A 23,892-nucleotide genomic window follows, 5' to 3' on the forward strand; every position below is an offset into this window, starting at 1 on the left:
TGACTGCTTGTTCTCTCTAGCCCATAGCGAGACCACTCCGAACGCCAATGCCTCGCTTCTACCCATAGACCACTCTGTCATGAAAGCGCTCCGGAATGGCGCATGGTGCCTTGGCATCGCCCACCTCTGGCCCCTACCCTTGTGCCACCGCCAGCCGCCTAGGTTGCATGGACCTCTCCCTCCCACACCACTTGAAACTAGTAGGGAAAACGCTGTGTGGGGGTGGGGTGGGGGGGGGCGGGGGGGGGGCAACAGTAATGGACCAGGTACGTTCGGGTCGTGGTGTTCACGTTGTCAAATCACGCCCAAACCGTTCGGGCCATGGGCTTTAAGAAAGCCCAAAGTGAGAGAGAGAGCTTAAACCCATCTCTAAACCCACACCAGCTCTTCATCTCGATCGGCTCGATCCCCATTTCCGCCTTCCAGAACCTTCCAGGCCTCCCGCCCCGCTAGGGTTCCCATGGCCGCCGCCATGGCCCGCAAGCTGCTCTCCCCTTCCTCCGCGTCTCGCCTGCTCCTCTCCCGCCACCTCTCCTCCCCTACTCCCTCCATCCTCCGTGGCGGCCGCGCCCCGGCAGCGGCAATGGACCTGCTGCGCCCGGCGGCCGCCTCCTCTTCCCTCCTCCTCCGCCGCCTCGGTGGCGCCAGGGGCATGGCGCGGCGGCCCGGCGGCGACGGCTACTCCCCCGCGCGTTCCGGCGGCGACCGGGCGCCCACGGAGATGGCGCCGCTCTTCCCCGGCTGCGACTACGAGCACTGGCTCATCGTCATGGACAAGCCCGGCGGGGACGGCGCATCCAAGCAGCAGATGATCGAATGCTACGTCCACACCCTCGCCAAGGTCCTCGGAAGGTACCCGCCCCTCGCCTCTCCTCGCCGCTTGTTGCACCCATGATCCGGTCGACCATGCATCGCTGTGCGCTTATATGTATGCCGGGGTTGATCTGATATTGTTCTGTCTCTCGATGTGTCCCAGCGAGGAAGAGGCCAAGAAGAAGATCTACAACGTTTCGTGCGAGCGCTACTTCGGGTTTGGGTGCGAGATCGACGAAGAGACGTCCAACAAGCTCGAAGGTTTACATGCCCTCTATCTACTACATCTAAAGTCAGAGCTAACATGTTTCTTCTTCCGGTAGTGGGATTCCAGTGTGTCTAAATACATATGTTTGATTCTGTTGTGCTGCAGGGATTCCTGGTGTTCTCTTCGTGCTCCCTGATTCGTATGTTGACCCTGAGCACAAGGACTACGGAGGTAATTCTGGCTCTATTATATTTAATAATTTGGAGTCATCTTCTGGTGCCTTTCTTTGCTTGGTTGTTTAAACATGACATGTTAATTAAAAAAAAATCTTCATGTTGGTTTGATGCGTTGTCAATGGAAGGAGTTAGTTTTTCCGGTCCTCTGAGATTACGACTTCCTACATAGATAACCATTTTAGATCAGTTAGAGATTTTAGACTTGCAGTATATCTATCTTGCTGGTGCTGTTTAAATGCTTCTGTTGTACTAGTGGGGCTATTCAGCCTATTGGCAGTATCTTTAATTTGTTAGCTAATGAACTCCTTGCTGAGGTTTTCTTGTGGTCATACACGTGGGTCAAGTAGTTGTAGTTATCACGAAACAGACTCCCTCTTTAATTACAACCTTTGGTGCTCTAATCTGTCAGTGAGCCATGCATGTGTTCTGAGCATTTGTATGCTGCAGTATTAATTAATGCACAGTATAAAGTGGTTTCAGCATTGTGTATAGTCTGATATTGATTGGTTTCTACCTTTTGTGTTATGTCTCATCTTGCTTGTAGTTCCAGAACTCTGTATGGTTTCACTGCTTTGCTAATGGAATCGGGGAGAGACTCCCTCTTAGTCTAAAAAAATATTTGTAAGACCTTTGTTTTCTATTCAATCTGGCTGAATCAATGAAGTCTAATGAGTGATTCTTGCATTGGTTGCTAATGGAATAATGGTTTTGGTAGCAAGAAGTTATCATGAAACATAATCCATCTTTAGTTATCATGAAACGTACTGTACAATGAGTTATATTGTGGTCATACACGCGGGTCAAGAAATTATCATGAAACAGACTCCTTCAATACAATTCTCGGTGCTCTAATCTGTCTTGGTGAGCCATGAAACATTAACTGGATTTTCCACTATTTCTGTTTGAGCTAATAATGTAAAACATTAACTAGATTTTCTGGTCTAAGGTGATTTTGTTCAAGGTGCATTTCTGTCCTTTGCACCATTCCACTATCTTTGATAGGACAACACCATGCCCCGCTATTTTTTCCCATGTAATTTGGGTTGCCCAACAGCCATCTGCTGAAGCTAGTGTTTTCACTCTGTCTTAGTTTTCATGCATCTGTACTGTTAATTAGTTCACATACCAGTCAGTTGTTCTAGACATTGTCATCGATGTAGCGAAAGCTGGCGTCCACCATGGTCAGCGACTCAAAAAGCATGCTGTCCACATAATATTAGCATGATACGGGTGCCTTGCTCTATGTGCTTGTGAATGTTTCAGACAAATGTTTGCCTGTAGTGATATACCCTTTCAAGTATTAATTCATGGAAGTGTTGGAGCAGAGAAACTGACTCTATTCCCGATGTTTTTGTCGTCATGCACAGCTGAGCTGTTTGTGAACGGGGAGATTGTGCAGAGATCTCCAGAGAGGCAGAGGCGGGTGGAGCCCGTGCCGCAGAGGGCGTCGGACAGGCCGAGGTACAACGACAGGACCCGCTATGCGCGGCGGAGGGAGAACCAACAGCGATGATGATGTCTCGCCGCAACTACAAGGCTGGCCTGAGCTCCTCCTCCGCAGGCACCTGCGGGATTTCGTCTCCTAATCCTGATGAAAATGTAGCCTGTGCTTGTGCTGCTAGTCTGTTTCATAAAACACTGCATCTGGACCGTCAGTTCGGTAGTTTTCCCCTCAGCTTGTTATGGTTTGGATGGATGATTTTTAGCAAGATTTGTGATGTATAGTTACGGTTTGAACTCTGAAGCACCAAACTGGCATGTAGTTCTTTTATTCCTGGTGTGATATGACACCTCCCAAGAAGCTGTCGGCTGCGCCTATTTTGGCTCCTGTGTCACTTAGTTCCTTTTTTTTGCCACGCCATTTCCCTTTCCTACGACTAAAGAGAGGATATGTGTGTTACAGATTAACAAGATGCTATATGTTTCGCTTTCAAAGAGCCCTGACTGGACCTACCTTCCTTTTCCCATATATATCTAGTGGAGATGCATTATCAAACACTATGATGGGGTAGACTATGTGGTTCATAAAACACCTGAATATCAAGCAAGGATATCCTCCATTGCTGGAGGTATTGCCTGAACTTTCATTGTGTGTAATCTTCCCTGCAACTTGATCTGTTGTTGTTGGCAGGTGAACTCATTCCAACCCCCACTTCTTGAGTCAGTTCATGCCCACGATGCTATCAGTCTCCCAACTGCAGAACTCTTGAATCATGCGAGGTGGTGTGATCATGAAGCCACCATGTCATATGACTGATCTTTCCTTCACACGTCATGGAATCTCCACTAGCTACCTTCACTTTCAAAGGAGAAATAGTACAAGTTATCTTGCAGTGTAACTTGTGTAACTTGTCCACCAAAGTCTGGTCCACAAAACTGTGGGAGCTGGCAGAGTCCAACATAAGTAGCATTACTTTTGTCACCTACTAGGACCCTAAACTGGATTGTCTTAGGGTTGTGGATCACGCCAATGCATTCAGTGATACATGACTGGCAGAAGATTCTTCACCTCCCTAGCGACCAAAGTGTTCAGCACCTCATCAGATAAAATCCCAGTTGCCTCCATGGCTTTTACTTGAGCTCAAGCTGGAATAAGGTGCAAACATCTGTCTACACTTGCTCATTGTCTCTCCTTTGCCTTCCATAGTTCCCCTTTCTCAAACTTCTACTGATAGGGTGGTCATCTAGAGATCTCTCCTCTTGGAAAGCTTGACCTTGACTTCTTCCCATAAAGTTTAGAGTGCCACTGTTTACCATCTTCTCTAGCACACCTTCCTGTACTGCAGCAAGTGTTGCTGCCTCAGCAACACCGTGAGGGAACTGCACCACAACAATAGCTCTCAACTCAGTCCCTGTGAATTGTTGCACAAGCATTGTTCCTCCAACATGTGGGTCATACAGCCTGATCTAGTTCACCAATATGTGAAAACAACATTATATTCATCAACATAGCGCGTTTGCTTCCAGATTAAGCGGTTCCCTATTCTTGTCCCTCTGAGCATTTCATTCAAATATCTGAATCACATCTGCACTAAATGTGGACCAATTGTGCCATGGAGTGACCAGCTTATATGCTTGATACCACTGTGCAGCACTGTCCCGCATCTACATAATAGCAGGGGACACCTTGAACCCTCCAGCTATGTGATACAATTGAAAAAATGTATTGCGAGTTTTGTCCCAAATTCTCACATCGGTTCCATCGAATTTTGTGAAGTCTGTTTTGGACATCCAATTGCGCCCACTCTCCTCTCCTCCCTATTCTGAATTTGAACCGGGCGTCTCTCCAAAAGAGCGGAAGCCCATGTTTGTACAATCATGGGACCATATCCACAAAATACGGTATCATAACAGTTGGGCATGAACATTCTCATCTGGTCTGGTTTAATCGACGCAGACTAATACATACATAAGCTGTTCTCTATTCACACTCCACGTCAATTTTATCCGACCGGAGGGAGTACATTGTTAATTAAGCTCAGGAAACAAACAAAATGGTCACTTTGCTTTGAGAAACAACATACGCATACTAGTACCAGTGGTAACCTCATAACTGTACCATACTCATTTGATTATCAACTCTTGGATATATAGTAATATATGCTGTGTGGGAATACAATGAAGTGAAGTGTATTCATCTATTGGGATTTTGGGATCGTGCAATCTACAGGAAATTGCTTTGCGGAACCAAAGAAATTATGTGGAAAAAATAGTGTAAAAAAAATGAAAAAAATTAATACCGTCTCAAATATATACTGTGTAATGCAGTAGGCCGTATTCATCAATCTGTATTGTGCGAGCATGTAATCTACATCCAGTTGCTTCCAGAAATCAACAACTGAAGTGGAAAAATGAAACGTAAAAATTAATACTGTCTCAAGTTCGGAACTCAAGCCAAGGCTGCAAGTTGATGCAGTGCTTGAGCTGACTAACGGAAGAGGGTGAAGAGAAGAATCAAATGCTCTGTGCGTGAAGAAAAGAAAAATCAGTTGGTTTTCTTGGACGAGTCGTCCTCTGAGGAAGTGTTATTGTTGTTGTCGTCATTGCTGCTATCTTTACTATCACTGTTATTGTCGAGGTCAGGAACTATTGCTGCTGCCGGTTCGACGTGGGCCAGCCGAGCTGCTCCAATCACCTGCTCCGGAAGCTCGTCGTACGTGTTCGCCTGCACGAACAAAGTATGATCGGACTATATTTTCTGTTTTTCAGTCTACTTAGGGTTCAGCATTGGCATTTGGGTCCCCTTACCTGTATTAGGAAAGCCATGTCAACTACTAATGTTGTGACAACACCAAACACCAGGCCCAAAACTCCATTTGCCACCGCAGAAGAACCGATGTCAACATCCACCTGCAGAAAAAACCGATAAAGATGTATTACATGTTAAAAATTGGAAATACTTTCATGAGTACTCATTGTTCCGGAGGTCATCCTATTGCTATTAACATGAGATTGGGAAAAAACAGATGACTTACTTCCAAGTAACCTGGACCACGCACGTAACTACAATCGACGGCCTTCCCCAATATACAAGAGGAACTTCCGACACTCTGCCGCACTATCCAAGAGCCCTGAAGACGTTTTTGTCATTTGTTGAGGCAAAGGGGAGTTGAAGAGTACAACATAATAGTCGCAGATTTTTCTGAAAACAGACCTTTGGAACTCCCGGCATAAGCTTCAGTCTGCTATTGCGGAATTCATCATCTCCATCGAAGAAGCGTTGCAGCAACGATCCTTCTTCCAAGGTATTTGTGACGAAGTACATCACTAGGCTGTAATGAATTGGTCCAGGAATCTGCGATAGGATATTAACTTCACCAAAAATGTATGCTTTTGGGACAGAGGTCTTCATTGGCATTAAAATAATATTACCGAGAAATCTTTTAAGAATAGCTCACCTGTATGTTGACAACAAACGTGTGCATCCCTTTGTCGGCAGCAACCTACAAAGCCGGTAACATGAGCAATGGAAGTATGAACAAGGCCTCAATTTTATAAAATGAAAAATATAAGCGTTAAGAAATGGTCCGGTAAATTAGATCACGTTTACCTGAGCAACGCAACCTTTCTGCCTGCCAACATTATCCATGCGCTTGGTATCCTTAAACCAGTCAATCGCCGCAAGCTCCATGAGATAACTTGGTGCAGGTATCTGTAACTACAATATGAGTGTAACATGCTCCATAAACAAACCACTAATTAAGCATAGGCTGGAAGATTTAGACCTTTGATTTATCGGTAGGGAAGTTCTTGCTACGGACTTTGAAGAGCGCGCTGTCTGGTACTGTCCAGCAGCTGCGGCTTTGTTCTTCCGGGTCACGGTGAAGGATGCCCGAAAAGCAGGACATATCGATTTTTTCAGGAGGTGGTTCTTCTGCCACGGAAAAGCTATCAGAGTTAGAGAAAACATAAACATAAACATTATCTATGAAAGTATGATAAGAATACATAAATAGCATGATTGTTTTGGAGGGAACCAAACCTGTAGCCTTAGCATCACTGTCAGATTCTTCCTGTAGAAGCATTGATTTTGTAAGAAGAAAGCATTATGAAGCAAATGAGAGAACACGTAAAAACTGGTTGTTCATGGTGTGATATGTAACCTCTATGTTAGCTTGGGGATCTTGATAGTCCTCGGGGTCCTCATCCGACTCTTGGTCGACTACCGACGTGCTTTTTTCACCTGTTTGCCCTCCATGTGCTGGTTCAACCACGGATTCCATTTCATGATGCTTCTGGCTTGTCGGGAATGACGGATCGACCATGTCTTCCATCACAGGAATCCCTGGTGTTATATGGCATTCATCATCTGTTTGTGAAGAATATCCGCGCAGCCCTGGGCGGCAAGTGAAGATTAGAGCCATAAGTATTAGATTAGAATGAATCGGTGGGCTATGCTCGGAAATTGTAAAATCCCCCGAAATGATCACTACCATGGCGTCGTTCCTGCGATCGGTCGATCGACGAGGTTGGGGAAGGAGAGGAGGAGGATGGTTTTGCGAACAGAGCCAACCTAACGGCTTACGTGGGCCATTACAGGTCTGGGCTTTCGGCCCAATGGGTCGAGGCTTCTATTAGCCTGAGAACAAAAAAAAAACAATATTCTTTTTTCTACGAGGTATATATAATCGGGGACGGCAGCAGAGAGAGAGAGAGAGGGGATTGGATTGGATTCGATTTGGTTTTCCTTGTTTCTATTCCTAGGGTTTGTTTGCTCCTTCCTCCTCTCGCTCGGTCCTCGCCAGAAATCAATCCGAACCAAAGATCCAAAGGATATGATCCCCAACTCCGCCTTCTTCACCTTCCTCTGATCTGCCCCCAGATCCACCCCAAATCTAGGATCAGCCATACTATGGTGCGCCGCCCCTCGCCGTCGTCTTCCTCCTCGCCGATGCTCCAGAAGAACCTCCGCGCGCTCGGCCCCGGACTCAATCCCTTCGCACCCGCCGGCATGGGCAACTACTCCCGCTAAATCCCCACCCCCCTCCCGATTCCTCGATTTCTCCTCTCAGATTCCTTCCCCTGATCGGCTCTTCCCCTTCCCCTCGATCCCCGTTTGATTCGATTGCTCGTCTCCCCGTCTCGTTTGGTAAGTTTGGATCTGTGTGGACACGGTAGAATATGGTGCAGTTTCGCAGCTCGCTCAGCATGACCCGCGTGCGGACCGCCGGCGACGACGCCGACGACCGCGGGTGGAACCAGCTCCACGTCGCCGCACGCAAGGGCAACCTCAAGGAGGTAACGTGTGCTGCTTGGCTTGTCCCATATTTTTTAAAATTGAAATTTCTTGCTACAGAACTTGGTACTAGTATGTTTAGGCGATGATATCAACGGTTGCAGATGACGGTTCCTGTGGAGATGCAAAATAGCACGTTTAATACGGGAAAAATTGCAGCTAAGATTACCCAGGCCGTCAACAACACACAAACACATGCGAACAATCGAGAAAAGAACGCAACTTGCTGCATCGGAGCAAGATCATCATTTCGCATATACCATAGCTGTTTTTTTTAATATTAATCCATGCATGCATAAAGAAGCCATTCGTTCATTCTTTGATCATCTTTCGGCATAGGAAGCCATTCTTTCATTATTTTATGATCTTTGGGGCGTCTAAATTGATATTCTGCATCCAGCTTCGCCAAAGTCCTGTGTAGATTTTGAATCGTGTTCCTTAGTCTAGTAGCTAGACACGCTGCTTTCCCTGGCTAGTTTCAAGTACAGAACACTCAAATTGTTTGATTTTGAGTCATGCACCTTGGGCATGTTATTCCTGGAATCACATCTCCAGCTAGATTCGTTTACAAATTGGAAAATATGGTTTTACTTATCCTAAGCCATTTGTCATGGACAACTTAAGCGCGCGCGCAATCTTTATTTTCATGGCAACCAAGCTCCCGAAATAACATGTTCGCCCTTCTTCCTTAGGTGAGACGTCTCCTGAAAGAAGGGATGGATGTCAATGCACCCGCATGGGGGCCAAAGTCCCCTGGTGCTACTCCGCTGCACCTTGCCGCGCAGGGCGGGCATGTCAAAGTCATGGATGAACTGCTGGAGCGTGGCGCTAATATCGATGCTCGCACAAAAGGAGCTTGTGGCTGTAAGATTGCCTGCATCTGTCTGAGTTTTTATTTTTAGTGCTGGTTGTTCCTCCATCAGTTCCACCTTTCTAAACAAGCTTATCATATTGTTTATAGTATTCTGTATCGATTGTTTTGGGTTGCCACTGTTAATAGCAATGCATTTGCTTAACTGCCTATACTATCTGTTACAGTGGCTAACTTTTTGCAGTCCATGTGGGATCCTTTTTTCATTACTAGCTATGTGGGTGAGGTTTACTCGCAGCTCTGCTTGCGGACTGTGATTGTACTCTCTTTTCAAGTACGCTAATGATGTGCATGGCTTCATACATTATATCTCGATTGGACCTTCTGCTGTACAGTTTTCTGCTATGCAATTTTGTTTGTTACTTCTTTTTTATTTGTTTACCTCTACTGCAACTGTCCCTATGTTTCTGTTGGGTTTCATATCTAGCCTACCCCAACTTGCTTGGGAAAAGGCTTTGATGTTGTTGTTGTTGTACCTCTACTGAAACTGGACCCTTGGATTGTCATATTTTTTCTACGGAGTAGCATAATCATGCCTTCATTATATTACTATTTGAACTGAACCTTCTGCAATACAGTTTTGTTTCTTCTATGCAGCTTCTGTGGGTTACATCAACATGTTTATATTATTTTTCTACTCAGCTAAATTTATTTTATCCTTGGAGTACTGAAAGTCCTCCTTTATACAATTCAGGGACTCCTCTCCACATTGCTGCCAAGGAAAGGAACAAGAGGGTGGTCAGGTTCCTGATTGAGAATGGTGCATTCCTACCCCCTGACCTGAACGACCACAGGTTCAACCCTCCCCTCCACTACTGCTCTGGGCTAGAGTGGGCCTACGAGATGAAGCGCATGCAGGACGAGAGTGACTCTAGCGGCGAGGCTTCCTTCAGCTCGGAGAACTAGAGATACTCAAGAGCCAGTGCTTCATTGTTTTAAAAGAGTATTTACTCCTGAAAAAAATTATTTACATCCTTTACGTGGAACTTCCAAAGATATGTCTGGAATAGTATTTTGCAGGGATGCATTGGTATTGTAATGTATGCCACAGTAACACGGTGTGTGTTTATCTGTTAGTAGTTTGCTTTCTACTCTCATATGCTATTGATGCCAGGCTGCAGTGCATCGGAACATCTGTATGAAATAACAACATTGTTCGCAATGTGCTTGTAAATCAAATGTTGTTGAACCTTCCATTATGTACTGTTGATGATGTTTTCCAAGACTTGGTACTATTATTTTAATATCAGAATTGATTGTATTTTCTGGGAACGTTAAGAAGCATCACTTGTTCTTATTAATCTAGCTGCAACTGAAGACACTTTATTTGCATTGTATGTATGCTTTTGTGGCTGAAAAATTGGGTGCCACAAAGGGTAACTTGGCAAACACTTCACCCTTTGACAGATGGCCCATATGATGTGGCAAGGACAGAACAAATGCCAAACTTTGGCTTGGCAAATTGTGGTTGGAAACCAAACATGCCCTTTGTGGCTTTGTCCCATGCTTATACTAGGCAGAAAGCTACAGGATACAAAATTCATTCCAATGACGTTCTTACTAGCAGCAATGTGGACATATGGAGATCTCACTTTATTTTATTTCCTATTCAAGGAGACATGCACATACGGAGTACTAATAACAGCAAAACACCAGAATCAAATTTGCTCTCTTAACATTCTCCGGAATAACCATGCGCAGTATTTCCACCAGACATGCAGGAAACAAATAAGAGTATCGATCCACAATATGACAAAGCATCAGGGGAAATCAACGACATAAATCCTTACAAGATATATAAACCATTGGAAATGCATAGCATAAGGTATTCATCATCCCAATTATTACAAACCATAGTAAATAGACAAGTCCAGTGGCCATCACCCCACAATATTACAAGTCATCGGAATGATAAACAAGACAACTTTTAACGTGCTGAAGTTTTTGCCAGTTTGGATGATCTACCTGATTGCATGACTCGGTAAAGCCTCTCTCACAATCGACCATTGTAAAGATTTCAAGGGAACGGGGAAGTTCTGGAAGCGATTTAAGATTCAGGCATATCTCAATTGTTAAGGGCTCCTTTGATTTAAAGGATAGGAAAAACATAGGAATAGGAAAGGTATAGGATTGGAATGGCATGTCTAATTGAATCCTATAGGAAGATGAAGTGTGTTTGATTGTAGCAAAGGAATTTTTTCATGAGGTATGAGCTAATGTTTGTTTCCTATAGGAATTGCACTACAAGATTCCTATAGGATTTTTTCCTATAGGATATGTTCCTATGAATCAAACAACATGTATAGGAAATTTTCCCATAGGAACCAAATCCCACACAATTCCTATGCAAATCCTTTGAATCAAAGGAGCCCTAAGCTCTTGAGCCACTTGAGGTCCTTCACATTGTCTGGAAAGTGCTCCCAACAGCTCCTCCAAATTGTTAACTCACGAAGATGAATAAAACACTCAAATAGTTCGGGAGCAGGTCCCAACTGATAACATTTGCTGAGAAGAAGTCTATTTAGGTACTCTGGGCCGCCATTCTGCACACCCACCATCCAACTTGGGTACCCCAGACCACGGTACTCATTGATTTCCAGACTTTTAAGACCCCTGGGTGGGCAAAGACCCTCAAGTACCTCTGCTTCAACTGCTGGTGAAGTCATACCATCATAACGGTCGTTCCATATCAGTTTCAATTCTGTCAGTCGTGTCTTAGCTGCTAGGTCTGCTTCAAGTGCTTCATTCTTGCTTTTAACATTACTGACATCTGCAATCGCCAGATGGCCCTGAAGATTGTTTAGGCCCCTCAGCTGTTTTATATCACACCCATGTCCAATACTGACTCTAAAACATTCTAATGTCTTGAGTGATGTTAGCCTGCCAATGTTGGGAAATGTCATTCCATGATGTGCCATGCTCATATGCCGCAAATTGGAGAGCTTGCCCACATCCATCTCAGGAGGGAATTCCAATTCACTGTAACTTTTCAAATTTAAAACCTGAAGATGGTAAAGTTTTGTTAATGTTATTGGTAAAATTAGCTTGCTGTTGGGGGGCAACCTTAAATCAAGATGGCGTAGATGCTTTAAGTGACCAACAGCTGGCATTTTAAACAATATTCTTCCCCAGATTTTCTTATATGTGTATTTTACGGACAGTACCCGCAATTTCCGCAGCTTCTTGAACACGTTCTGCAAGAATACTTCATTAGCTGATTCATGAATAATGAGAGTGCGCAAGTTTTTCAGTTCAAAAATCTCTTCAGTAGCCATTTCTCCATTCGCAACAAAAAGATAGCGAACATCACGAGGAACTTGTCTTCTCAGGCCACTCTCGATTTTGAAACAATCATTAGCTGCCACCTTCTCTGCCAAATCATACATAAGATCATGGATTAAATACCACAATTTGCCTCCATAGTATTTTGCTTCTCCTGGTTGCATGAAAGAGGTTGCCAATAACTCGTCAAAGTAATGTTGACCAACAACTTCCAGGTCCTCCTCTGGATTAGCAGTCTGTATGAATCCCTCTGCCACCCACAATTTAACTAATCTATCACGGTCCAAACTATGTCTCCTGGGAAAAATACTACAGTAAGAAAAGCACCGCCTGACCTGCTCATCAAGTTGCTGATAACTCCACCAAACAGCCCCCGCCGTCTCATTCAGAAGGTCCCGATCTAGAGCCATTCTCCAAAAATCAACATTGTTTTGTTTTTTCCGTAGCTGCCCTCCCACCATACGGGCCGCCAGAGGTGAACCTTTCAACTTCGGTGCAATTTTAGCCCCAATACATTCGAGCTCCATTAGTTCTGAATCATCTGTATTTGTAATATCAAGGGCATAATACATGAAAAGTTCCAAGAAGACATCACCATCCAAGTCAGATATTGGAAAAATATTACGTGACACTGCCACACCAGGACCTAGATCTGAAAACGCATCTTTATTGCGACTTGTCGCTAGAATCTTGCTTCCTTTCTTTCCACAATTCAGAGGGGAAAGTAAGTTCTCCAACTTCTGCTGATTGCCATCCTCATCGCACCAGATATCATCTAATACCAAGAGGAATCGTTTGCCATTTAGTTTCTTCTCCAATTCCTTTTCCAGGACATCAAGGCTACTGTAATCAGGGCATGCTTGCTTATCCGTTGAAGCTGCCTCAAACATTTCCTTCAAAATGTCACGTGTATTATAGTTCTGAGACACATGAATCCATATAACAAGGTCAAAATACTTTTGATTTTCCTCATACTTGCAAACATATTGTGCAAGGGTTGTCTTCCCAGACCCTGAAATTCCATAAATGCCAATTGCAGAGAAACATTTACTGTCACTTGAGCCTGGATCAACATCGTCTTCTGTATCACGAAGCATTTGCGCTATCCGGCCACGATCCGCATCTCGGCCAGTTACCTTTACTTTTGGAGCTGAACTATTGCTATCTTTGGCAAAAACATATTTTCCGCTTATTTCCCTTTTCTTGCTTTTCTCAACGAGTTCTGCGAGTGGAATAATACTTTGAGCTTTATGAAGGACAACCTCTATCTTGCACATGCTATCCTTCAAATCACGATTTAAAGCTCCCGGAAGAGTCAAAATCGCTTCAATAATACTATCCTGCAAAATGAACCAACATTTCAAATTTCAAAAAAGAAATTTAGAGCCAATTTTTTTCTATAATTACCTTGACATGTAATTAAGGACGGGGGTAGAAAACTTAAAATGCTAGGTATAGTTTATTTTGACAATATTTGTTCCAAACATACATTCATATGGTTATGTTGAGAACTTTGGGTACAAGTTGTGATTTGTCATTTTGTATCTTCTGTCTGGTACAAAGTAGAATTTTATCTACACATAATACTAATTTTTTAGAACTAGTTTGTACAGCCCATACATCTATGCCACACTTTTTTGGTGAAACTATCAATGGCACACGTGCAAGCTATGCATGTTTTTTGCAACATACATAGCTACAAGATGGAACATCACTACAGTACATCACAGATGTGTGCTGTTCCTGTCAGAAATGGACCACATCGCAAATGGGTAGAAAGAAAACGTTGTTTATGATAGGCCTAGGGTGAAAAATCGTTCGGGATACCCAATGCTGACAGTGAAAATCCACCTGTCTACAATGAGTCGTCGAGAGAGGTTCGATTTTACCCATTTGAGATAAGAGGTACACTAAGCCTTTAATTCAGCATTAAAAATTCACGAGAATTAAAAAAAATATACAGTATGTATATACTATGCCACAAATTATAGAAGAATTTAGTACAAGTTTTAGTATTGAATATCTAGTAGAAGTTTTAAATGTCCATGCCTTCTATGTCCCTATGAAGTATCATTTAAAAGTAACACATTTGGATGCTGTAGAAGGCAAAATATTCAGCACTAAACTTTTGTGAATGCAGATCTAGAAAAATACCATGAAATTTACAAATACAACAAACTGGATATTTATATAAGCATTAAACTTTTTTGTTATGACCGGCCTGTCATATGTTAGGAGGGGGCCCAACCGTGGGCCCAATTAGGGGCTTAGCCCATTTATCTTAAATCTCTTTTTAGCTCATAAATACCAGATGTAATTGTACGTTGAAAGACGAGCAATAATCATATCATTATTGCCGACTCCCGAAGGAGTCGGTCTTCCCTAACCCTAGCCGCCGCCTCCTTGCCGCCGCCAAGGCGGCCTGTCGCCGGCGTCCTCCTCCTCGGCCGCGCCAGCCTCCCTCCTTCCCCTACAATCTACGCCCTAGACACGGTAGAACCCTAACTCCTACCAACTTGGTATCAGATAGCTCTCGTTCGATCATGTCTTCAGCACCGCCCGCGACCACCACGCCGGCCGGCCCGCCGCCCGCCTCAACGGCCGCCGCCATCGCGTCGCCTTCCGCCCCCACGCCGACTCCCATCGTCTACACCCCCGAGCAGATGAGCGGGGCCATCAACAACCTCGTCACCGCCATCCAAGGGATTCGTCTCTACCTGATCGGCTCCCAGGGGCCACCGGCGCCGCTGCAGCCGCCCACCGCCACCGTCCCGGCGACCGTGCCCTGGATACCGGCGTTCCCCGGCGTGCAGCTGCTCCCGCCCCCACCAGCCCTGCCGTGGTCGTCGTGGCAGCCGTCCATCACCACAGGGCCGGTCTCCACCGCCACGAGCAGCGTCCCTATTCAGCAGGTCCGCTTTCCCCCATCGCCATCCCCGCTACCGGCTTGGATCACAGAGTCGTCGTTGTCGCCCCCACCTGTCTACTCGACATCCGAGGAACCACCGATGCCCACCCTCCCGGACGCCGCCTCCGCGGGTTTCGCGGGGCTCCATGCAAGCCGCGCCGCGCCATACGGCCCTAGTGGCGCTACCCCGACACCGCCACGTTTCGCCAAGCTCGACTTCGCCACCTTCGATGGATCGGAGGACCCTCTCAACGGGCTCAACCAGTGCAAGCAGTTCTTCCGCGGACAACGCACCCTTGCGTCCGGCCGCACCTGGCTTGCCTCCTATCACCTCCGAGGCACCGCTCAGACGTGGTACTACTCCCTCGAGCAGGAAGAGGGCGGCATGCCTCCGTGGGACCACTTTCAGGAGCTCTGTCTCCTCCGTTTCGGGCCGCCGATTCGTGGGAGCCGACTGGCTGAGCTTGGGCGCCTGCCCTTCACCACCACGGTGCAGGACTTCGCCAAGCGCTTCCAGGCCCTCGCTTGCCATGCCCCGGGCGTAACAGGCCAGCAGCGCGCCGAGCTCTTCATTAGTGGGCTTCCGGACCACATCCGGGTGGACGTGGAACTCCAAGCCCCCCAAGACCTCCAGACGGCGATGCACTATGCCCGCGCCTATGAGCGTCGCGCACAGGCGATGCAGCACGGGCCGCCGGGCTGCGGAGGCCGCCCGACCACCACCGCCGGCCGCGAGGGCTGACGGGCCGAACCCAGCCACTCCAGCGGCCAACGCCACGGCCGCGACACGCACGTTTCAGCGACTCACCTTGGCCGAGCAGCTCGAGCGCCGCCGCCTCGGCCCTTGCTTCAACTGCGACGAGCCCTACGCACCCGACCACGTCTGCCCCCGCCTCTTCTACCTGGAGACGGTCGACGACGTCGAGGCGAACACACTCGCCAACACTCCAGCGCCGACCGAGCCCGTCACCACAACCGCGCCGGCCACTGCCTTCGTGGTCTCGCTCCATGTGCTGGCTGGTATCCGCCACGAGCGCACTATGCTCCTGCCGGTGACAATTCGAGGCGAGCGCCTGGTGGCTCTCCTGGACACGGCCTCCACGCATAACTTCATGTTGACGACCACCATGAGCCGCTTAGCCCTCCAGCCAACGGGCGGCAATCATCTCCGCGTCACGGTGGCTAACGGTGACCGCCTTCGGTGCCATGGCCTAGAGCAGCACGTGCCTCTCACCATCGGCGACGAGCACTTCACCATCACGTGCGCCGACATCGACTAGGGCTGCTTCGACTTCATCCTCGGCGTCGACTTCTTGCGGACCCTCGGCCCCATCATGTGGGACTTCGACACCCTGACGATGACCTTCTGGCGTCAGGGCCGCCGCGTCCGGTGGGAGGGCATTGGGGGCACCGCCCCGGCACCGCAGCTCCACCTGGCCATGACCGACGCCGAGGCCAAGCACCCCCTACTGACACACCTCCTGCAGCAGCACGGCGACCTCTTCGACGAGCCGCAGGGCCTGCTGTCTGTCCGGGTGTACGATCACCGTATCCACCTCTTACTGGACACGACACCGGTGGTCGTGCGGCCTACCGCTACCCACGGCTGCAGAAGGATGAACTGGAGCGGCAATGCGCACTCATGCTCGCGGCGGGTATCATCCGGATCTCCACGTCGCCATTCTCGGCGCCGGTACTCCTCGTCCGCAAGTCGGACGACACGTGCCGTTTCTGCATCGACTACCGCGCCCTCAACGCCCTGACCCTGAAGGACAAGTTCCCTATCCCGGTGGTTGATGAGCTCTTCGACGAGCTCCATGGGGCGCGCTTCTTCACCAAGCTCGACCAGGTCGAGCTACCATCAGGTGCGCATGCACCCGGAGGATATTGCCAAGACGGCGTTCAAGACTCACCACGGCCACTTCGAGTTGTTGGTGATGCCTTTTGGCCTCACCAACGCTCCGACGACATTCCAGGCCCTCATGAACGACGTCCTTCGCCCCTACTTGCGCTGGTTTGTGCTTGTTTTTTTTTATGACATTCTCATCTACAGCACCTCGTGGGCGGAGCACCTGCAAAGACATCGCCATCGTCTTCAACGAGCTTCGAGCGCATCATCTTCACCTTAAGCGCTCGAAGTGCTCGTTCGGGACGTCATCGGTAGCCTACCTCGGTCACGTCATCTCCGCCGAGGGGGTGGCCATGGATGCGAACAAGGTGGCCGCCGTCGCGGCTTGGCCAGCACTGCACTCGCCGCGCGCCCTTCGCGGTTTTCTGGGCCTCGCCGGATACTACCGGAAATTCATCCAGGATTACGGCCTCATCACAGCGCCACTCACGTGCCTGCTGCGACGCGACGCCTTCGCCTGGGATGACGAGGCCACCGCGGCATTCGAGGCCCTGAAGGGGGCCCTCACGACGGGCCCCGTTCTCCAGATGCCGGACTTCACCCGGCCATTCATCCTGGACTGCGATGCCTCCGGGGTGGGGTTCGGCGCCGTGCTGCACCAGGGCGACGGGCCTCTAGCCTACTTCAGCCGACCCTTCATCGCGTGCCATCTCAAGCCCGCCGCGTACGAGCAGGAGCTCATCGGCTTGGTGCAGGCCGTGCGCCACTGGCGCCCATATCTTTGGGGGCGGTCGTTCCGGATTCGCACGGATCATTATAGCCTCAAGTTCTTATTGGACCAGCGGCTGTCAACGATGCCGCAACATCAGTGGATCAGCAAGCTCTTTGGCTTTGATTTCACTGTCGAGTATCGTCCCGGGCGCCTCAACACCGTGGCGGACGCCCTGTCACGCCGCGACACCGACCATGATGAAGCGGATGGTGCCTCCGAGGGGGCGGTGTTGTGCATCCGCTCGAGGCCCTCCTTCGCCCTCTTTGACGCCATTCGCCGGGCCACCGAGGCGGCACCCGACGCTCAGCTCCTGCAGCAGCAACTGGAGGCGGGCGAGTTGGCCGCGCCATGGCGTTTGGCGGACGGCTTGCTCCTGCATGGGCGCCGCATCTTCGTGCCCGACCACGACGACCTCCGCCATCAGGTGTTGTTGATGGCCCACTCGGCAGGTCACGAGGGCATCCAGAAGACTCTCCACCGTCTCCGCGCCGACTTCTATATACCCGGTGATCGGGCCTTGGTCCAGGACTGGGTGCGTTCTTGTGCGACGTGCCAGCGCAACAAGACGGAGACTCTGCGGCCGGCAAGGATGTTGCAGCCGCTGGAGGTGCCTTCTCAGGTCTGGGCCGATATCTCCATGGACTTCATCGAGGGCCTCCCCAAGGTGGGCGGCAAGTCTGTTATCCTCACGGTGGTCGACCGCTTCTCCAAGTATGCAGACTTCATCGCGCTCGGCCATCCATACACTGCTGCGTTCGTGGCTCGTGCCTTCTTCGACGGCATTGTCCACCTTCACGGGTTTCCGGCTTCGATCCTCAGTGATCGCGACCCAGTGTTCACGAGGCATGTGTGGCGCGACCTCTTCCGGATGGCAGGGGTGAAACTTCGGTTCAGCATGGCCTTCCACCCTCAGACGGATGGCCAGTCGGAGGTGGTCAACAAGGTGATCGCCATGTACTTGCGCTGTGTCACCGGGGACCGTCTGCGCGCGTGGGTGGATTGGCTTGCATGGGCGGAGTACTGCTACAACACCTCCTATCACTCCGCCCTGCGCGCCACGCCATTCGAGGTGATCTACGGCCGTCCGGCCCCACCCATATTGCTGGTGGACTCGGCGACGGCTCGAACGGAGGTGGCGGGGGAGCTCCTCCGCACACGAGATGAGGTGTTGGCCGAGGTGCGGCAACGCCTCGTGCAGGCCCAGCAGTTGGCCAAGCACTACTACAACGGACATCACCGCGAGGTGGAATACGCGGTCGGCGATTGGGTGTGGCTGCGTCTCCTGCAACGTTCCACTCAATCCCTGGACCCGCGTGCGAAGCGCAAGCTGGGCCCCCACTACGCTGGACCCTTCGTCATCTTGGAGCGTGTGGGGACGCTCGCGTACCGCCTTCAGCTTCGAGACGGTTCCCGCATTCACGATGTCTTCCACGTGGGGCTGTTGAAGCCTTACCGCGGAGAGCCGCCTGCTGCGACACCGGCGCTTCCTCCTACTGCTGATGGGCGTCTTCTTCCAGCGGAGGAGGCCACTTGGGAGCAGCGCGATGACTTCTGTCTCCACTACCCAGACTACCAGCTCGAGGACGAGTTGTTTGCGCAGGCAGGGAGAGATGTTATGACCGGCCTGTCATATGTTAGGAGGGGGCCCAACCGTGGGCCCAATTAGGGGCTTAGCCCATTTATCTTAATCTCTTTTTAGCTCATAAATACCAGATGTAATCGTACGTTGAAAGGCAAGCAATAATCATATCATTATTGCCGACTCCCGAAGGAGTCGGCCTTCCCTAACCCTAGCCGTCGCCGGCGTCCTCCTCCTCGGCCGCGCCAGCCTCCCTCCTTCCCCTACAATCTACGCCCTAGACACGGTAGAACCCTAGCTCCTACCATTTTTGTATACAAGGTGCAAAACTAAATTTATTTGAAATCTCACAAGCACAAGAGAAGACTTAGATGTTTATAGGTCTAATTATTTCAGATTTTCTATATATTTTAAAAATCATTATTGCTACCTTTGGTCGAGGGAGTTGCTCATACGAAAGAAACCCTATCCAAATAGGTCATATTATTACATTGATCGTACCAAAATACATGAAAAAGAGAATAACCTGACCAGGATAAAGATGCCGTGCAGGCATGAGCTAATATGCATCTATCTATACAGCTAAAACTGAGGATAGCAAGAAATGACCTGGTTTGATGGGCCGGCTTCAACACCCACATTATTTTTTCCCTTTTTTTTCTTATCTGACTTTTTCTGCGCATCTAGTTGCTGTTTGTGACAAATGTACTCAAGTTCATCAAGGATGTCTTCCATGTCATAGAAAGCTGATTTGAGAACCCTCACCATCTCCTCGAATAGTTTACTGTGGTCCATGGCCTCTGCCGCTTCTAAAGTAAGCGTCAGTCGAGGGAGCACATCCGTCAACAGGTGGCGAAGTGTCTCTGCTTTGTTGGATTTGCAGTAGGACAAGACTTTGTCCAGAAGCTTGGAGATGATAGGTGACATGATCCAGCCTGCGACAGATATGCCCCATGCAACAGCTTGCAGAGACATTGAGGCTTTTCAGAGGTAGGAGGGAAAGACAGGTACTATGGGAGGATTAGGCCATGGTGTTCAGAGAATGGATGAAATGGGTATGTGTGTATTCTAAGAACTGCTCAATTAACGATGTTCTGAGCTAGCTGGGAGAATACTTTGACCGATAATTGGCAGTGGGAACTTATGAACCCTGTAGAGCAAAGTTGATCAAATTAAGTAAGCAAAGGAAGTAGGTGAAATTAGGCAAAGGAAGTAACTTGGCATGAATAATTAGCCAAAAAAGACAGATCTCTCTGGATGTGTACATTATTTCAATCAATTATTTGTGCTAGTAATGTGAAGACCAAGTCGTGACTTTTTGCAAGTTGAGCATCCCACTGGTGGATAAGTGGCACCTAATCAAGAAACATAACATGAACCAATTGAGAGAGATACTTGAACTATCAAAATACTTAACAAGAACCAATTGAGAGAGATATTCACCACGAAATTTCCAAGATTGTTATCGTTCTAGAAAAACCAGCTCACACTACTAGTCATGAAGATTGTTATCGTTCTAGACTGACTCGCACTACTCACCATGAAATTTCCAAGACCGGCAACAAGAGAGACAGCGGAACCAGCTGGAGGAGATGGGATCCCCTCACCCTGCTCGAGATCCGCCTGGATGTTATGTCCCAGAGCAATCACGGTGGTCGGTGACGGAACCGTGGAGGATTTGGGGATTGGCAAGGGGAAGAGGGAGACCAAGGTAGGTGAGATGCAGAGTGAGAGGATGGGAGACCAGGAAGCACCAGTCAGTCAGTCTAGAACCATATTAATATACTGTTGCTCTGTATATATACAGTATGCCATTTGAGAGAGATGGTTGGACTAACAAACTGGTTTTGGAACAAGTTGAGCTGGAGATAAACAGGCACCATATACTACAGTTCGCTTTCATGATAGTAGGAAAATCGTAGCCATGGTACAACAAGCTCCCACGCATTAAGATAGAAACAGCTACCTGCTACCATGGTCAACAAGTAACCGTGCATGAACCGGTCCTGATAGGGAGATTATGTACTGCTACTATTTCTATCAATATGAGAAAAAAACAAAAGTAACGACAACGACTCACACACCTAGAAATGCTTAGAGGACAAATTTGGAATTTTGGAGACAGTGAAACCAACTAGCCTCTGTTGCGAACTGCAAAAGATGAACATCGTTTAATGAACTAGAAAGTTTCAGAAGATGAAGATGACCTCCGAGAGCTTTCGGAGGTCGACGTGCTCCGCTTGGCCAGCGGGAGAGGCCGGTGGGTAAACAGTGTAGGGGAAGGGTGAGGAGATGTGGCTCGATTCCCACGGAGGAGGCATCTCCGAAGAAGGCTCCCCACACCCTGCTCGAGATCTGCCTCAAAGCACTCCAACCAGCGGAGGATACGGCGGCGAGGCTGTAAACGACCAGGGCGCGCCACTCCGCTGGCCGGAGTGCAGGTGTGCGGCGGCTCTGGTCCCCGGAGTTGGAGGCGGCGGCGGCGATCGCTGGAATGCTAGTACACGGCCCGTTTGGCTAGAACCCGCACCCTCGAAACCAATGCGTGGGCCTTACTTCTAGTACTTCTCAATAGCCCGTCTAAGTGGACCTCGATAACTTGGCCCAACTGCATGGTAATTTTCTTTTTACTCCATAAAACCCACACGGCCACAATTTCATCAACATACTAAAAAATCCACAATTTGAGACCTGCGAATTAAATCTTTACACATGTATGCCAATTATGAACGAGTAGCAAACATTTTTTGATTTTTCACTTTCTGACATCATCCGTTGCTAAACGTTTTCATGACATATTTCTCTCACACTACAAAGGAAATGTGCGTCTTGCTCGCTCGCTCTGTTATGTCCTTGGGTTGTTGTTGTGTATTATTTTTTCCCTTATATTAATAATACATCGTGTGTTGTTCAAGAAGATCCAGTGGCCGCATAACATGAAAAATACAATACAAATATACCATTGCACCATCTAAGAAATAATGTTGTCTTGCTAGCATGGTCCAAAGTTATTTCTCATAGAAAATAGAGATAATGGGAATTTGGAGAACATCAATTACAATGCATTCTATGTGTAGTCACACAAAAGAATAACAATATATGCATATATGCTAATAATTCTTCTAATAAAATTAAGAGTTTATAGAGAACTTCATAACATCATCTAGTCCATCGAACTATCATTTTTTGGTAAAAAAAACACTTCTAATGCGGGGGCTGCTAGTGTTGGATGCACGCCACCACCTCTCGGTTGCACAATGTAAATGCTAGTATTTGGTTCGACAATATGAATATACTTAATGAAAGAATTACATTTTTTATATGAGAGGATAGGGCCTGGCTTATTTTTGGTGCTAATAATTTAATTTTTTTATGAGTATCATGTATGCATCTTAGGATGAGTCGCAGTCCCAGAAACCCTAAACTACCATGTGTCGTTGACGCTTAGGACTTTGTTTTTGAATTTTCACCGGGGGTGAGCGCGAAGGCTCCCACCTGAATGGCTTGTATTCATTTCATCCAAGGATTGAGGTGAATTCCCCGTGTGGTTTTTGTACAACAGCATGTATAGGGGGTTTTGGAGGGAGACTACACCCAACGCGACAAGGGCGAGCTCAGGGGAGAACAGAAAAGGGGGTTAGAGGCGCCCAGGAGGAAGTTGGCAAGCCACAGATCGACGTCGCGACGGCGGTCCATCGGTAGGCGAGCACACCAAAGCACATCGTCGTCACAGCACCGTTTGCGAATCAGCACAAGCGAGGGGGCGAGTCCATTGAACACCACGTCGTTCTAGTGTTTCCAGAGATGCCAGAGGCAGAGGAGACGGAGAGTAGAAGCCGAGCCTAGGGGCGCAGTCGAGGGCTGTTAGACTGTATATTTGTATAATTGTATCTGTATCTGTATTGTACCTCTTGGTACCCATATATAAAGTGATAGGCCACGCACCAGATGCGTTGAGTCAGTTTCCACCAATCCTTTGTTTAACATGGTATCAGACTAGGTTACGAAACCCTAGCCGCCGCCCCTGCCCTTGGCCGCCGCCGCCGCCACTCCTGGTTGCCGCGCCGCCGCCACAATCGTCGTCACCATGAGTGCTCCTGGTGATTCCCCGTCCTCTTCCGCTGCCCTGCCCGCCTCCGTGGTTCCTACCGCGCCACCGCCCTTCATCCCGCCCCAACTTGCGGCCATCCTCGCCGCCAGCAACAACACGAGTCAGATGGCTGCGTCCTCCTCGTCGCGCCCTCTCTATCTTGGTTCGTCACAGTTCGCCTCGGGGTTCTTCCCTACGCCGCCGCCCTACACGCCGGCGCCGGTTATGCTGCTCAGTGCGGTGTCGCCGCTGCTACCATCGGCCACCTCGGCATCCTCGGCCTCGCTCGGCAACCCCCTGGCTGCGCCCGACGCCCTGGCTTCGCCCGTCGTCACCACCACGGCCCACGCCGCCGTCCCTGCTGGTTCCCCGGCTGCTAATGGCCCGGGCAATGGCCCTTACCAGCTTACGCACCTGATCACGGTGCGTCTCACGCAGGACAATTACCTGTATTGGCGGGCACAAATTCTGCCGCTCCTTCGCAGTCATCATCTTGAAGGCTTTGTAGACGGGAGTCACCCGTGCCCGCCTCGTTTCGTCACCGCCAC

General features: G+C 48.6%; 4 protein-coding genes across 4 annotated transcripts; 2 read left to right on the top strand and 2 right to left on the bottom strand.

Annotated features, from left to right (window-relative positions):
• The first annotated feature begins 429 nt into the window (after positions 1 to 429).
• Positions 430 to 3,073, top strand: LOC124686169 (multiple organellar RNA editing factor 2, chloroplastic-like). The gene is made up of 4 exons (XM_047220154.1): positions 430 to 852; positions 977 to 1,074; positions 1,187 to 1,252; positions 2,625 to 3,073. The coding sequence occupies exons 1-4, from the start codon at positions 461 to 463 to the stop codon at positions 2,768 to 2,770; spliced, it is 702 nt and encodes a 233-aa protein (XP_047076110.1). The 5' UTR covers positions 430 to 460; the 3' UTR covers positions 2,771 to 3,073.
• Positions 3,074 to 5,242: 2,169 nt separating this feature from the next.
• Positions 5,243 to 7,121, bottom strand: LOC124689432 (protein ENHANCED DISEASE RESISTANCE 2-like). The gene is made up of 9 exons (XM_047222965.1): positions 6,861 to 7,121; positions 6,740 to 6,770; positions 6,483 to 6,628; positions 6,308 to 6,409; positions 6,156 to 6,200; positions 5,912 to 6,052; positions 5,733 to 5,828; positions 5,506 to 5,607; positions 5,243 to 5,422 (listed from the first exon to the last, which is right to left on the bottom strand). Exons 1-9 carry the CDS (start codon positions 7,119 to 7,121, stop codon positions 5,243 to 5,245), a joined length of 1,104 nt encoding a protein of 367 aa, XP_047078921.1.
• A 506-nt stretch (positions 7,122 to 7,627) lies between these two features.
• LOC124686170 (phytochrome-interacting ankyrin-repeat protein 2-like) lies at positions 7,628 to 9,783 on the top strand. The gene is made up of 3 exons (XM_047220156.1): positions 7,628 to 7,995; positions 8,686 to 8,857; positions 9,559 to 9,783. Exons 1-3 carry the CDS (start codon positions 7,879 to 7,881, stop codon positions 9,768 to 9,770), a joined length of 501 nt encoding a protein of 166 aa, XP_047076112.1. The 5' UTR covers positions 7,628 to 7,878; the 3' UTR covers positions 9,771 to 9,783.
• A 907-nt stretch (positions 9,784 to 10,690) lies between these two features.
• On the bottom strand, positions 10,691 to 20,988 carry LOC124686171 (putative disease resistance RPP13-like protein 1). Its single transcript, XM_047220157.1, has 4 exons — positions 20,794 to 20,988; positions 19,864 to 20,404; positions 11,241 to 13,486; positions 10,691 to 10,941 (listed from the first exon to the last, which is right to left on the bottom strand). Exons 2-4 carry the CDS (start codon positions 20,227 to 20,229, stop codon positions 10,758 to 10,760), a joined length of 2,796 nt encoding a protein of 931 aa, XP_047076113.1. The 5' UTR covers positions 20,230 to 20,404; positions 20,794 to 20,988; the 3' UTR covers positions 10,691 to 10,757.
• Between the last annotated feature and the right edge of the window lie 2,904 nt (positions 20,989 to 23,892).

The sequence above is a fragment of the Lolium rigidum genome, chromosome 2 (genome assembly GCF_022539505.1).
Source record: "Lolium rigidum isolate FL_2022 chromosome 2, APGP_CSIRO_Lrig_0.1, whole genome shotgun sequence".
Taxonomy (NCBI): Eukaryota; Viridiplantae; Streptophyta; class Magnoliopsida; order Poales; family Poaceae; genus Lolium; species Lolium rigidum.

Excerpts from the sequence above, each read along its gene's own strand:
- LOC124686169 (XM_047220154.1), top strand. The coding sequence starts at position 461 with ATGGCCGCCGCCATGGCCCGCAAGCTGCTCTCCCCTTCCTCCGCGTCT. Across the intron at positions 853-976 it reads CTCGCCAAGGTCCTCGGAAG|CGAGGAAGAGGCCAAGAAGA; the intron begins GTACCCGCCCCT and ends GATGTGTCCCAG. Across the intron at positions 1,253-2,624 it reads TGAGCACAAGGACTACGGAG|CTGAGCTGTTTGTGAACGGG; the intron begins GTAATTCTGGCT and ends CGTCATGCACAG.
- LOC124689432 (XM_047222965.1), bottom strand. The coding sequence starts at position 7,121 with ATGGCTCTAATCTTCACTTGCCGCCCAGGGCTGCGCGGATATTCTTCA. Across the intron at positions 6,201-6,307 it reads AGAAAGGTTGCGTTGCTCAG|GTTGCTGCCGACAAAGGGAT; the intron begins GTAAACGTGATC and ends CCGGCTTTGTAG. Across the intron at positions 5,829-5,911 it reads TTATGCCGGGAGTTCCAAAG|GGCTCTTGGATAGTGCGGCA; the intron begins GTCTGTTTTCAG and ends AAACGTCTTCAG.
- LOC124686170 (XM_047220156.1), top strand. The coding sequence starts at position 7,879 with ATGGTGCAGTTTCGCAGCTCGCTCAGCATGACCCGCGTGCGGACCGCC. Across the intron at positions 7,996-8,685 it reads GCAAGGGCAACCTCAAGGAG|GTGAGACGTCTCCTGAAAGA; the intron begins GTAACGTGTGCT and ends CTTCTTCCTTAG. Across the intron at positions 8,858-9,558 it reads CACAAAAGGAGCTTGTGGCT|GGACTCCTCTCCACATTGCT; the intron begins GTAAGATTGCCT and ends TATACAATTCAG.
- LOC124686171 (XM_047220157.1), bottom strand. The coding sequence starts at position 20,229 with ATGTCTCTGCAAGCTGTTGCATGGGGCATATCTGTCGCAGGCTGGATC. Across the intron at positions 13,487-19,863 it reads AAGCCGGCCCATCAAACCAG|GATAGTATTATTGAAGCGAT; the intron begins GTCATTTCTTGC and ends TTCATTTTGCAG. Across the intron at positions 10,942-11,240 it reads GACCTCAAGTGGCTCAAGAG|CTTAACAATTGAGATATGCC; the intron begins CTTAGGGCTCCT and ends ATCAAAGGAGCC.